The sequence below is a fragment of the Morus notabilis genome, unplaced genomic scaffold, assembly GCF_000414095.1.
Source record: "Morus notabilis unplaced genomic scaffold, ASM41409v2 Scaffold841, whole genome shotgun sequence".
NCBI classification, from domain to species: Eukaryota; Viridiplantae; Streptophyta; class Magnoliopsida; order Rosales; family Moraceae; genus Morus; species Morus notabilis.
This window is the reverse complement of record NW_010358201.1, coordinates 495,235-509,383: the sequence shown is the minus strand read 5'-3', so window position 1 is coordinate 509,383 and position 14,149 is coordinate 495,235. Positions and strand designations below refer to the sequence as shown.

The following is a 14,149-nucleotide window of genomic DNA, read 5'->3' as shown; positions in this document are numbered from 1 at the left end:
TTGTATGAGTTGCATTCAATTATGGAAAATATCGAATTTTCTTGGGAGTTTCTTTTTAGGTTTAATTAGTCCCCGTTTATTTTACTGATTTAATTCAGTTCATCAACTCAGTTTGAACAGTGGACATAATTTGAACTAATATTTAGTACGCATGTAGTTTAAATTATATTTCTCAATTTAAACTGAATTAAACAGTCTAATTTATAGTTTAGCTCACCCATCAAATTCATCTGTTCAAACCATTTTTAAACAGTAAAAATATCTCAATTCTCTGTTTTTCACACCTATTAAACATAAATTTAAATTTTATTCACTATTTAAATTAAAATTTTAATTACACATTCAAACGTTAATTTAAATTACAATTTAAACCGTATAATTAAAACTTTTTTTGTTCATATTAAAAAATTTAAATCAACAAAATGAATCAAAAGGCTAACTATTTCGGAATAATCATCAAATTTGACACGTGGAGTGTTGGTACTTGAGGTCCCGCCTCTACAATATCGTGGATTTTTATAAAGTGGGAAAGGGGAGGACAGGAAAATTGCTATCCCAGCCAAACTTGCCAATTTTTTTTTTTTTTAATATTAATTTAAGTTTACAGTTTCAAAGAGAAGACGACATTAAATTGTTGATACATCCCGCACGTTACGCTGGATTGACTTAAACTAAGGCATTAACGCGTTGAAACTAAATCACACCTAGCATGTTCATTTCATCGATTTAAATTTTTAGTTTTAAATTTTTACAGTAAAAAATTTTCAGAAAATGTCACATTTAATTTTTTCTATTACAGTAAAAAATTCTCAAAAAATATCACATCTCAACTCAAATTAAAAATTTAAATCCGCGAAATGAACAAAACTTAGTGTTTAAAACATGTTCTAGGGGAAAATTTTGTGAGTTATTTATCAAAAATCATTAACGTCACCATTAAGCCATCAAAACTCACTGGTGGGACGACTTGAGAGTAATGAACTCTCCACTTTAATAGCCTCTCCATACAAATCACACATACCACTTCCATAACCCACACATGGCCCCCTCAATCTTTATATAGAGCATTTCACTTTAACTTAATGAGCTTGTATTATAGTTGGTCAATTTGGGCTTTATAATTTGTTCTAGAAGTTTTTTGACTCAATGAGCTCACCAAAATACTTACCACAGAGAGAGTTTATGACTTCATATGTTTCAAGCTAGTTAATAAAATGAGTATACATCTTATTAAGGCATGATATTTGACATACATGCATAAATACATTTATATTAACAAAATTGTCTATAACATACTTTAATTCATGATAAAGCAAATTATTATAATTACAAAAGTTTATATAAAAACATTCCAAACATAATGAAGTTATGAATATTTGAAATCCTTTTGTAAGGAGAAGAGGAGAATCCGCAATTTGCACAAGTCGTTCTGGTAAGACCATTTCATTAAAATTATGAGGATTGAAGTCAGCCTTCAATAAGTCAGCTTTCAATATTTCATTGGTTGGTCTCTTTTGGCTGCCGGTAAACACTTGGATCTCACACCTTCCTTTCTTTCTTTGGGGGTAATATATGAGATCAATACTGTTTTTTGTCCTCTTTTCATGATTGGTACTGGAATTGAAGCCTAGCCGTGTTTCCTATACTGCGAAAAAAAAATTAACAAGAAAATTAGTGACAAATTTTTTTAATCCACTCCACATCGGCAGTAAAAATGTTGAATCCATTCTTTAAAAAACAATAATAAAGTAAGACAAAGAAATGGTCAATTAACTTCTTCTTCTTCTTTTTTTTTGTAATTATTATTATTATTTTGGCAAGGGATTGGTCTTATATAATTTGTATGGTGTGTAAAGTAAAGGGATATCATGAATCATTTTTGCGGTCAAATCAAATATCTTTTATTAAAGTTAATTGGATTTTGAGACCGTCCACTTTTGAATAGTCCGATCAACCTGGAAATATCGTTGCAACTTCTATATTCATGGACCACGTTATTAAATACTCAAAACAGCGACCGCGCTTAAGGGGACAAAAAAATATAAATGAACAGAAAATAAAAGTTGCAAAAGGTATCCATTAGAAAGAGACGAGAAATATCCCCAAAAAAAAAAAAAAAAAAAAAAAAAAAAAAAAAAATTTAAACCAAATTTGGTGCCCCAAGCCACATGATTTGACACTCAAAGAAAGGGAAAGTTTATTACTAGCTAATAAGTCGTACCAATGGTAGAACTAGAAATTTTTTTATTTTTATTTTTATTTTTTAAGGAAACGTATAATTCAAATAAAAAATTTAAGGAAACCAAATTTTACCTTTATTTATCTGTTTGGCATCTTTATTATTTTCAAAACTTGAACACGTGGTGAGGAGCACCGGAAGTGTCTTAAAGCTTTACTATTTTCATAACACAAATTAAGATTACGTTTAATTTATAGGTTCAGAACTATAATTTATAATCCTGATTTTTAAAATTTAAATTTTTTATGAGAAAAAAAACACTGTAACGAATTAAGAATCATGATCCTAAATCAGGTCAGAACCCTCAAAATAAACGGATCATAAATTACAAGCCTTGCGATCTGCGATCTTCTAAAATCGTAGCTTGCCTCATGCTCAACACATGTTGTAACAAGCCTAGCTCGTGAGGGTTGTTAAAGCCTTGAGAGAGGGGGCAAAAAAGAGCAGGGTCTAAGGAAGTTGGTATCTACAAGACAATCGAAACGATGAAGAAACAGAGAAATGGAAATAGAAGAATTAATCAATAGAATATTCTGATTTCAAAGTCTAATAATTCGAGATTAAGAACAAATTGGCATCTGCACGAGTAAGTCGTGCGGATTTGAATCCAGAGTCTAATTGTGGTTGAGAACAATCAATGATATTAATGATTGAATTGAACTAATCGACACACAAGAACTTCTTTTTCTTTTTCTTTTTTGAAGGATGAGCATGGAATAACTAGTGGCTTCTTAACTTTACTTGATGTGCTCTATCTTAAACTTTATTCTTTGCAGTATGTTTGGTTAGACATAAAAGTGATGAGACTCAAGAATGAAAAGAGAAGATGTAGAAGAAAATCCCTTTATTTCAACTCCGTTTGATTGGAGGAATAAAGAGGGGAAATGATGGAAAGAGTTACTGGAATAAGAAAATGTGAAAGAATGAGAGATTATAGAATTCCAACTCGTATTGTTTGATAAGAGAGTAGAAAAGATGAATGATCATAATTTGACTAATTACGATAATGTCTATTTGTACCATTTGTTAATAAATTTTTTAGAGCGTAAAATAGTCTTTTAATTAAAGTATTATACTGATGGATATGCAAGAAAATCCTAAGTTAGATTTTACAACTTAAAATTTCCACAAGAAAAGATGATTGAAGGTTATTTAGTTAATTACCATTCCTCCTTCTATCTCTTAATTTATCCTCTAGCAAGACTATGTCATAGGAAACTAATTTTTATTAGGCAATCTTAATTAGTTAAATTTCTTCCTCACTATGGTTGACCTTTTCTAGCTCACTCTATATATTCTTATATTTTTCTCTTGCTCTTCCTTCTTATCTTTCTTCATAGCTAAGTACAATAACGCGCAAGTGATTGAGGCTATATAGATCTATATAAAAATAAATCCAAACATCGAAATCAGGTTAGTCCAAGCTAACAAAAAACCAAATTGATATATCACTTTTAATTTGTTGCTCTTCCTTCTTATCTTTCTTCATAACAGGAATTTACTTCGAGGTTTCGCAGGTTGAATACGTGAGAGATTTGGCAAACATGGACTTTAATTTGTAACAAGATTTGAAAAATAATTGATATAGCTTTCATAGGAGCTAGCATGTCTCCTATTGGAATATTTTAACGAGTCAATATCAAAGATATACTTCTCACCTTATATATATATATATATATATATGTATATATATATATATATATATATATATATGTATATATATATATATATATATATATTGTATTGAGAAATGTTTGGACACCATCAATATTAATCACTACAAATAAAAAAAGATAGATATTAATGTTATCTATATACCTTTATTTGTAAGATTGTCCTCCAACGTCATTCTATTGTTTTGTCATAAAGGCTATATTTTGGACTCTTTGGTTTGTTTTTCATTTACATTTTTTTGTTATTTTTCAAATCTCGTTTTTTTTTAGGGGCGGGGGTTTAGGTTTGGTATGTTCATTTAACAACTCAAGTCATAACTTAAGTTATGATTTAAGTTGTGTGTGAGAGAAAGAAATACTGTAATAAAAAGTTGAATTTGAATTTTTATGACAGAAAATACTGTAACAATAAAATTTGAGTTGTGAAATGAATAAGGTCTTCTTTTTATTGAGATATTTTAAGAAATGCCTAAAAAAAAACCTTAGATTTGGATTTAGATGAATATTAGAATTTTTTGTTCTGTGCTACACAGATGAACTGATCAAAAGTCAACAAAATGTGGTAGAATTCTAAACTCTAAATAAAAAAATATGGCATGTCACCTAATTAATTTTTTATTGTTGGAAAATGGAAATCCATGATTGGTGCCTTGTGGTACGATGATTGACCGACAACAACTTAAAATCAACTGACAGTAGCATGTTAAGAACTTGAAAATGCTTGGCAGGTTACCATCAGTAGCCAGGGTAAATTTGTCCCAACGTCCTTAATGTTTAGCAACGATATTGCATTATTTATTTCAACCTGGAACGTTAGTTGTTGTTTTGTTTCTACAAATTCTTACGATGAGTTTGGTTGTAGTGAGGAAATAGTACGGTAGGAATAGGATGAAAAAAAATTGATTCATTTATTTAGTTATAATTTTATAAATATAATGAAATAAAATATGAAAATACAAAATTACTAACCTTATTATATATATAACTAATATTGTATATTAATTTTATAATTAATAAACTTATAATATTATTATAATATATAAATTATATTATGTATTTTTCACAATTATTAATACAATTATAATTTTATTAATTACAATATTACAATTATATTATATTATGTCATATTTATTATACTATATTCTAATATTTGTTTTATAAATCATAATATTGATTATATTGTAATTATTAATATAATTATTATAATAGAGGGTAATTATTTGAAAAAAAAAAAATGAAAAGAACTTGTAATGGTCATTCTCTCGTGTGAGGAGGGAATAATGATTCATTCATCTAATAGAAAAATTATTTCATTAAAAAATGAGATAAATATCTCTTAGAGTGTATATGGGTCTGGACTTTTATTATTTATTATTGATTAATATCATTTTTCATCAAATAAGTAATTAGTGAAAATGATATTTATCGAGAGTAATGAGAATTCATATTTGTACACTATAAGAGTAAGTTCAACTATTTTTTCTATTCCATTTTAAATGATTAATGTTTTTATTATAACCAACTAAACATAAAAATGAAACTCATTCCTTTTCCTTTCCATTCCCCCAAACATTAGTTTGCCAAGATGTATTACTCCCAAACGTCTTTACCAACGTCAGTGAGACACTTTAAAATTCTACTTTTGTCATGATCAGTTTTAGGGTCCGTTTAATTTGTTGATTTGAGTTTTTAATTCGAGTTGAGATGTGATTTTGTGTTAAAGCTTTTTATTGTAGTAAAAAAATTAAATGTAACTATTTCTGAGAGTTTTTTACTGTAACAAAACTCGAATTCTAAATTCGATTCGGTAAAATGAATGGACATTAGTTTAGTTTAGTATCCTAAAAAAAGTTTTTTACTTAGTCAAAACACTATTTTTATCCCAAAAATGCTAATCGGCTCGGTATTCACAACTCCGCATGTAGCTCCTCGCGACCCGATTAGCAGCACTCATTTTTATCTCGAAGAATATACTAGTCTAAATTGCTTTAGCGTGTTAGGGTCCGTTTAGTTCGCTGATTCGAGTTTTTAATTCGAGTTGAGATGTGATTTTATGTGAGAGCTTTTTACTGTAGCAAAAAAGTTAGATGTGATTGTTTGTGAGAGCTTTTTACTGTAGCAAAACTCGGATTCTAAACTCGAATCAGCGAAATGAATGGGGCCTAAAAGTCGCAAACTTTTAATGGCTTTCAACATTTTTGACAAATGGAAAAGAAGAAAAATGAGAATGAGAAACTTGTTACTGAAAAAATTTCAAAACCATCATCAGATCGAGAGTTAAGAAATGTCCTTCACCTTTCATGATAGTATTTTATCGTCATGAAAATTGTGTGTTGACCCGTGCAAAAAGATTGAAAAATTGACATTTCTACCGATATTTTCACGGAAATTTTCATATTTTAAAAGTATTAAAACAAAACAAGCATATAGTATCTTTTTTTAGAATGACTTGAAATTTAAACAGAAATTTTCATAAATATTGATTTTTTTTACAGAACTGTCCATTTTCTTGAAAAGTGTTGTGTTAAATGACCAAATATCGTCACAATTTTATGAAAATTTCGTGAAAATATCAATAAAATTTTTGAGAAATATCGATGAGCTTATATATATTTTTTTAATCTGCTTTTCAGTAATGTAAAATGTATGTTATGCTTTACTTCACACTCAACGTTTTGGTATGAGTATTGTTTAACTAGAGAATATGTGTTCAAGATAACTTCAAACTTTTTAGAAACTCTTTTTTTTTGGTATTGATAATTTATCATCTTATATGAAACCATGGATATAAGCTATTTGTATTAGGTTGACTCTTACATATTTTATTTAATTTGTGAGTGTGTGCTTATCATTCATGATCATAAGACTACAATTAGTATTTTGATTGAGAGGTTCATTAAATTTATGTATTATTCACTATAAAGCCACAATTAAAAATAACGTATTTTAGTATGAATTTTCGTATTTTACGTTAATTTTTACCGATATTTCTGTAAAATTTAAATGTCCATATTTTCATGAATATCTACATTTTCATCAATGTCCATGTATGGCTCAAGCACAGTACGTCTAATAATGATTTTCTGCAAAAGTCTCACATAGTGCATGATGTGATTGTTTCGAGAGGGTGTTAGCTATTTCGCACCATTTCTTTGCACATGGTGTGTTTCTTTTATGTAGGGCAAATAACATGAAAGTAAATGAGCTGAATAGCTGCTTTAGGATTCTTGAAGCGTCGGTTGGGCTGGCCATAAATCATAAGTCAGGCTTGGATTCTTGAAGCTTCGGTTGGGCTGGCCATAAATCATAAGTCAGGCTTGGATTCTTGAAGCTTCGGTTGGGCTGGCCATAAATCATAAGTCAAGCTTTTTTTTTTATTATTTTATTTTAGGGAGGGACTAATTTTGGCTCAAGCAATAGTTGTGTAGTCTTTTGGGAGTTGGAGAGATGAATGGATAATGCAAATTTTTGGGCTTATTCTTTTGAGTGAAAAACTCAAAAAAAAAAATAATTCGAGTTATAACTTTATTCGAGTTCATGTTTTTTTAAGTTTAAATTTGAGTTCAAACTCGAGTTTAGGACTAAAACTCCAGTTCAAGTTTCCCCTTCAACTCGAGTTCAGAAACTCGAACTCAAATTAATGAACAGTATTTTTTCTATTCTTAAAAATGCTATAACATTTTCGTTTTAATTCTGATTGAGATGATTTTTTTTCTATGCGTTGACAACGAAAAGACGAATAAAACCCGACCCATATACCCTATTAAAATTTTTCATCAGCATTGAGTTTTTATTAAAATACTATCTAAATACAAATTTAAGTTTTGACTCACTCAAATACAAACTTAAAAAGATTCTTATCTCAAACCATAATTCAAATGTATACAACCAAACACAAACTCAAGTTACAAGTTCAACTTAAGTTATAACTCAAATTCAACTCAAGAATTATACTCAAGTTAAACTCTAAAAGAACAAGCCCTTTATGTCTTGAAAAAAGTCCAAGGATTTTATTTTTGTTAAGAATAGGTGTTTTGGGAGACTCTAAAAGTGGTGAGCTCCGCTTGTCGAGGGTCAAAAGAGCCACATTGTTTCGGGGTGAATACACTTTTAGGGCCCGTTTAGTTCGTTAATTTGAGTTTTAAATTCGAGTTTATATGTGATTTTATGTGAGAGTCTTTTACTATAGTAAAAAAGTTAGACGTGACTGTTTTTTAAAGCCTTTTATTTTAGTAAAACTCGAATCGGTGAAATAAACAGAGCCTTAGAGAATTGGTATGCAAAATATGTCATTTCTATTGAAAATTTAAGCCTAATAATTTACTAGTAAAAATGATACAAATGTATTACTAGGCTTCAACAACGATTCGTAGTTTGATTTAGATTTGATTCGGTATATGGTGTGGCGAGCCATTCTATAGTATTTGGTTGGCAATTTTTTTAATTCCCTCGTGATTTGTAATTGTATGATATTAATGGTCTAGTTTGGTGATTTTGGTGGAATGTCAATAAGATTGTTATTCGTCCTATTCGCTGTGGATCCAAGCAGTGTGGTGGGATGTGGTTCCTAGGCTTTGGGATATAGTGAGGCTTTTACTTGCTAAACTGGCATGAGAATTTGAATTAAGTACTGTGAATGAACAAATTTAGAGGAATGCCATAAAAACGGAAGAAACATATAAAGATTTAAATTTTTTCAAAAACATTACAAGATTTTTCCTCCTCACTTTCTCCCTTTATAACACACAGAATACTGCTAGAATTACGGGGAGATGTGCACAAAATGGAAGAGGTGATGGTGATATAAGGGCCACATGAGACTCATTTTAGACCTCGTTCATTGCACTGATTCAAATTTTTAGTTTTATGTTTCTACAGTAAAAAGCTCTCAAGAAATGTCATATTAAAATTTTTTGCTACAGTGAAAAGCCTCTCAGAAAATGTCACATCTCTGCTTGAATTGAAAACTCGAATCCGCGAAATAAACGAGACCTAGAGTGTTGGTGTTTGCCGCGTCGTGTCAGCATCTCAAAGGGAAAATGAGGGAAATAAACCAAAATAAGAGAGGAATAAAAATTAATAGATTAATGTTGAGAATGAGTTAATAAATAGGTCATTACGAGCACAGTTGGCATAAGGGTTCTAGAACTCAGAACTATGATTTTGGTTCAAATCAGTGTTTATTCATAAATGGTAAAAAATAGTTTGGATTTTACTCACTCAAAATCAGTGTTTAATTTGGATGATTCAGATTCAAGATTTGAGCTATGATGTGATGTTTTAAACCAGAATCACCCATAATTCTAAAACCACCTCCATTAGTTTTGGGTGGTTCAAACCTCTGATTCTGGTTCTGATTTCAGAATCATGATTTGGACCTAAAATCATGAATCATGATTCTGATTCTAAAATCAAAACTAGAATCACCATGGTTTGAACTCTCATACCAAACGAAGCCTAAGATGTAAATATGCATTTACACAGTTAAAATTTTAAAAATACCATTCACTTAAGTATTCTCGCTCATTCTCTCAAGTCTCGTTTATTTCACTGATTCAAGTTTAGAATTCGACTTTTGCTATGGTAAAAAGCCATCATAAACAGTCACATTTAACGTTTTGTTATAGTAAAAGGCTCTCACATAAAGTCACATTTCAATTCGAATCAGCGAACTAAACGGACTTTCATAGTCTTCGCCTGCTCTCTCTTTCGTCTCGTCAAAAGCCCAGGAAATAGTTAAAATTTTCACCTAAGTATTCTCTCTCGTTCTCTCGTCGTCAAAAGCCCAGGAAACCATCCAAGTGCAATTAACCTCCCCTAATTTGATATCCCTCATCACCGCTTCCTCACCAAGTCGTTGCCTACAGCAGATCGCAGTATAAGGAGAATTTCGATCGCGCAAAGACAAATAAAAGCCTTGCCAGAGACCCGAGGAACCATACTAGAGATGCAATGACGACCATCGGAGATGCGAGAAACTCGTCCGCAAAGATAATCGCCTAAGAGTGAGGGAGAGAATTTGAAAAGAAAGAGAAAAAAATAATAAAAACCCTTTACAGAAGGGCAACATTGAGATCTAATCTTTATTAAATACCTTAATAGAGATAATTAGCCTTGCCAGAGACCCTAATTGTTTTTTTCTCATAAAAAAATTGAATTTTATTAAACATAATCAAGAACGCTGATTTGAACACTGCTTTGAACTCATATACCAAATAGGTCCCAGCTGTTTTCCCCTCAACACATACAAGAGGATTTACACAGTAGCAAAATTTTGATATCAAAGTTTAAATTTAGTAAAAATTTTAAAATATTACAAAAATAGTGAAATTTTATATTATTTTTGTATATTAAAATAAACTTATTATATAGTATAAAATATGATTATGTTATGATAATTACTAAGTCATATTTGTTATATTTATAGTATTTTAAAAATTTTTGCTAAATTTCAACTCAGTAGACGAAATTTTGCCGTAATTATCAGTTTATCACCAACAGATGCATGGTGTTGGGCATACATAGTATTGGGCCTGATTTACATCCATGTGACCTATCCAGACCAAGGCCCAGGTAAAGGCCCATACCCAGATTCCTTTCCGAAACATAATCCCCAGCCATGCCAGTCCCCTTCTCCCACGTTCCGATCTTAAGTCCTGACCTCCGGCGAAACATCCATGGATGCCGACTCTCCCGATCCCCAAACCCTAACCGTCTCCGACGACCCCCTCACCGGCCATTTCGCATCCTTCAACGACCTCTCTCACGAGCTCTCCTCCCTCCACGAGCTCGCCGTCCGTGGCTCCTGGCGCTCCGTCCTTGACAAGGTCGCCCGCGCCCGCTCACTCTCTCTCCTCCAGAAGCCCCACGACCACCTCACCTACCTCTCCTTCAACGTTGTCGCCCTCATCAAGCTCCGCCGTTTCGCCGATGCCTCGGCCGAGCTCGATTCCCTCGACGACCTCGACGGATCTCACTACAGGTACGAATCTTACCCTAATGACTACCCTAACCGGACCGGATCCATGGTCCCCTTCTCCCTCCGGTGGTGCTGCGCCGTTATCCCGATCAAATTGGGCCGCCGACAGGACGGCCTCGACCGCCTTTACGCCCTCCTCGATTTCGTACGGAACAAGGTGATTGAGAAGAAGGACCGCAAGGATTTGAGCGTCTCCGCTAGGGTTTGGAAGAATCGAGAGCTTTTGATGACGAATTCGATAATCGGAGTCCATTTGAGCGCCAAGGAGTTCTCAGTTTGTTTGAATTTGATCAAGGAATTGCTCGATCGCGGATTTCTCGATCCGATCCTGTTGTCGAAGCTCGGGTACATTCAGATGCAAATTGGCGATCTTGAAGGCGCGAAAAGCTCGTTCAATCGAGTCGAGGGTTTGATGAAGAAGAATGATTGGGAATTGAGCGAGATTCAGTTGGAGAACCTGGTGAATCGGAACAAGGCGTTGGTTTATTTGGTCGGAAAAGACTACGTCTCGGCGGTGAGAGAGTACGAGGAGTGCATCGAGAGGGACGGGGCCGACGTGGTGGCGATCAACAACAAAGCCATTTGCTTGATGTACTTGCGGGATTTGTCGGATTCGATCAAGGTTCTGGAGAATGCGCTCGAGCGTGTTCCGACGGTGGCTTTGAACGAGACTCTTGTGGTGAACTTGTGTAGCATGTATGAACTGGCTTACGTGAATCACTCCGATATTAAGAGGACTTTGAGTAATTGGATTGCCAGAGTTGCTCCTGATGATTTTGATTCTTCCTGTACTCGGATTTGAGATAGTTTCTACTTTCTTTGAGCCAATTCATACTTTTTTTTTTTTTTTAAAGTTATACAGTTGATGCTAATAGATTGGTTCTTTGGGCGAGCAATTCTTGATGATTTAGTTTGAGTTCAAATCTCTGTATCTGAAACTGTAATAGTTGATTGGCTTCGTTATGATATTAGATTCATTTGGGTATCTGAAATAAGAATCATATAGCATTATGAACAACTGTTTGCTTCCTTTTCATGGTACTTGAACAGTTAAAAGTTACTTGTTTCTGGTGCATATACACATTCTTGCGTAGTTGTGGACTTCGAAGCTATACTTGGTTAGAAATATTGTTGTCTGTTTCATAGGTGCCACCCAAAAAGTTTTGGTTCAAATTGTTTTCGTTACGATGTTTTTTCTTTAAAAAAAAAATTTAACAAATTTGAATTTTTGTTCAAAACCTATGAACCAAATAAGCAAGAAATCTCCTTTACATATGTATCCTTTTCCCGTCTTGCGGTTGAAGTTCCATTTCCTTGCCTGTTAAAGAAAAGTGACTTTACTTTGATCGAGGATTAGTTACCTCATATGCGATTTATAAGTATTTTTCTGTTGCGTTAAGAATTAGGTATTAAGTGTTGTATCTTATATCAGTACTTTGGAGTCGTGGACATTAATTTTTCTTCACGTGGATTCATCTTCTAGTTAGGGAACATTTATATTGAAATAGTGGGAACTATTTGAAAGAAGTACCAACTGAAATGCAAATAGAGAGAACAGCCCAAGTATTTGTTTGGTTTGCAGTTTGAACTATGTCCAGACCTTTTTGCCCAAGTATTTGTTTGGTTCGCAGTTTGAACTACGTTCACACCTTTTTTCTGTTCAACTTATGAACCAAACGGGTCACGAGTAAAATGAGGTGCCTAGAACTAGAAGAGTTTCCTTTGAAGATATCTTTCTGGAGGAAAAAGTTTTGAAGCAAGATTCTGATAAACTCGATATATGGCAGTAGTAAAGGCAGAAGAACCATGCCAAAATCCAAAATGGTGGTTCTTGCCTTCTGCTAGTAAAAATGGTTTAACTTCTGCGTTCTCACCAGCAATTTGAGTTGTGAATGTAAAGACTAGATAACAACAATCAGTCCCCCATTTTTGGCTGGTAAATGCGGGATAGGATTCACTCTGGCAGCAAAACTTCTTTGTCTATTTATCTATAACAGTGCATATCTTTACTGTGACCGACAAAGAAAAGATCCAGTTCGGGGCCCGGGAGAAGCGATTGACAGCTACTTTCTCCGCTAAAACCGGTGATTATGGATTCCAATCACATCAATATGATTATCGCAGCACATATTTGGCGTGTTAAGGTATATCTGACATGTTGCTTGTTGTAGCTTGTGCCATTCATATTTATGTTGGTCTGTTGGTGGAAATTAACGTGTGAAGGCTATGGGCTCGTTTAGTTCGCTAATTTAAATTTAAATATAATTTTATGTGAGAGATTTTTATTGTAGTAAAAAGGTTAAATGTGACTGTTTTTGAGAATTTTTTACTGTAATAAAACTCGAATTCTTAACTCGAATCGGTAAAATGAACGGGGCTTATATTTTTTGTTGAGGCTCTGTTAGCAAGTAGTCTCGTAGGGTAGCATTGAAGGAAACTTACATGTCTAAACTACATTTAAAGACAATGCTAACTATACAATTGTGTGCCTACTGCACAATCTCCTTTACTGCCATCCTAAACAACATAAACCAAAAGAATTTTTGACTTATTATTATTATTTATTTTTCCATCCATATAAATAGCGTCAGATTATGAAACGCTTTTGTGTTGCGCCGAAGGGCCCAAAAATAAATAAATAAATAAAAATAAAAGGCTCTCACTAACTGCTTGAAGTAAAAAATCGGATCGAAATTTTTACCTAATTGAAAGTTGTTAGTAATAACTTATCAGTTACACTATTCTAATTGCTGAAAAAATTTAACCAATGATTTGGAGGGTGGAAAAGGGAGAGGAAAGAAATTGGAGGAGAAAAGATGTTTTAGGGAAAGGAAAGCTGAGAAGGAAAAAAATTATAAATTCATAAGGGTTTCATTTATCCTTCTATAGAGAAAATATTTGATTAAAATAAATGTGCTTTCTCTGGTAAGTTTTTTTTTTACTGATAATATCAGTTTATAATCGTTAAAAATAATTAAAATCACATTAAATTTAAAATAAATAATTTCTGATAAAAAAATTTTAGAGAATTATTTACGCTTTACTTTCTCTAGTCCTACCAAAAAAAAATCATTTTGACCCTAAATCACACCGTGTATTTCTTTTCTCTTTTACTAAAATATAAGAAAAGATCCGTCCTTCCTTCTTATCTCCCTGAATTTGGAATTTTGCCCCCTCTTTTTTTTTTTCTTTTTTTTTCTTCTCCTCCTCTTGTCAAACACGCTTTCTTTTTGTGATGGAATATCAAAACACAGTGTT

At 32.5% G+C, this 14,149-nt stretch overlaps 1 protein-coding gene across 1 annotated transcript; it reads left to right on the top strand.

The window, feature by feature from the left end:
* The first annotated feature begins 10,532 nt into the window (after positions 1 to 10,532).
* On the top strand, positions 10,533 to 11,863 carry LOC21399660 (trafficking protein particle complex subunit 12). The gene has a single exon (XM_010092265.2). It carries the CDS (start codon positions 10,590 to 10,592, stop codon positions 11,691 to 11,693), a length of 1,104 nt encoding a protein of 367 aa, XP_010090567.1. The 5' UTR covers positions 10,533 to 10,589; the 3' UTR covers positions 11,694 to 11,863.
* Positions 11,864 to 14,149: the final 2,286 nt, after the last annotated feature.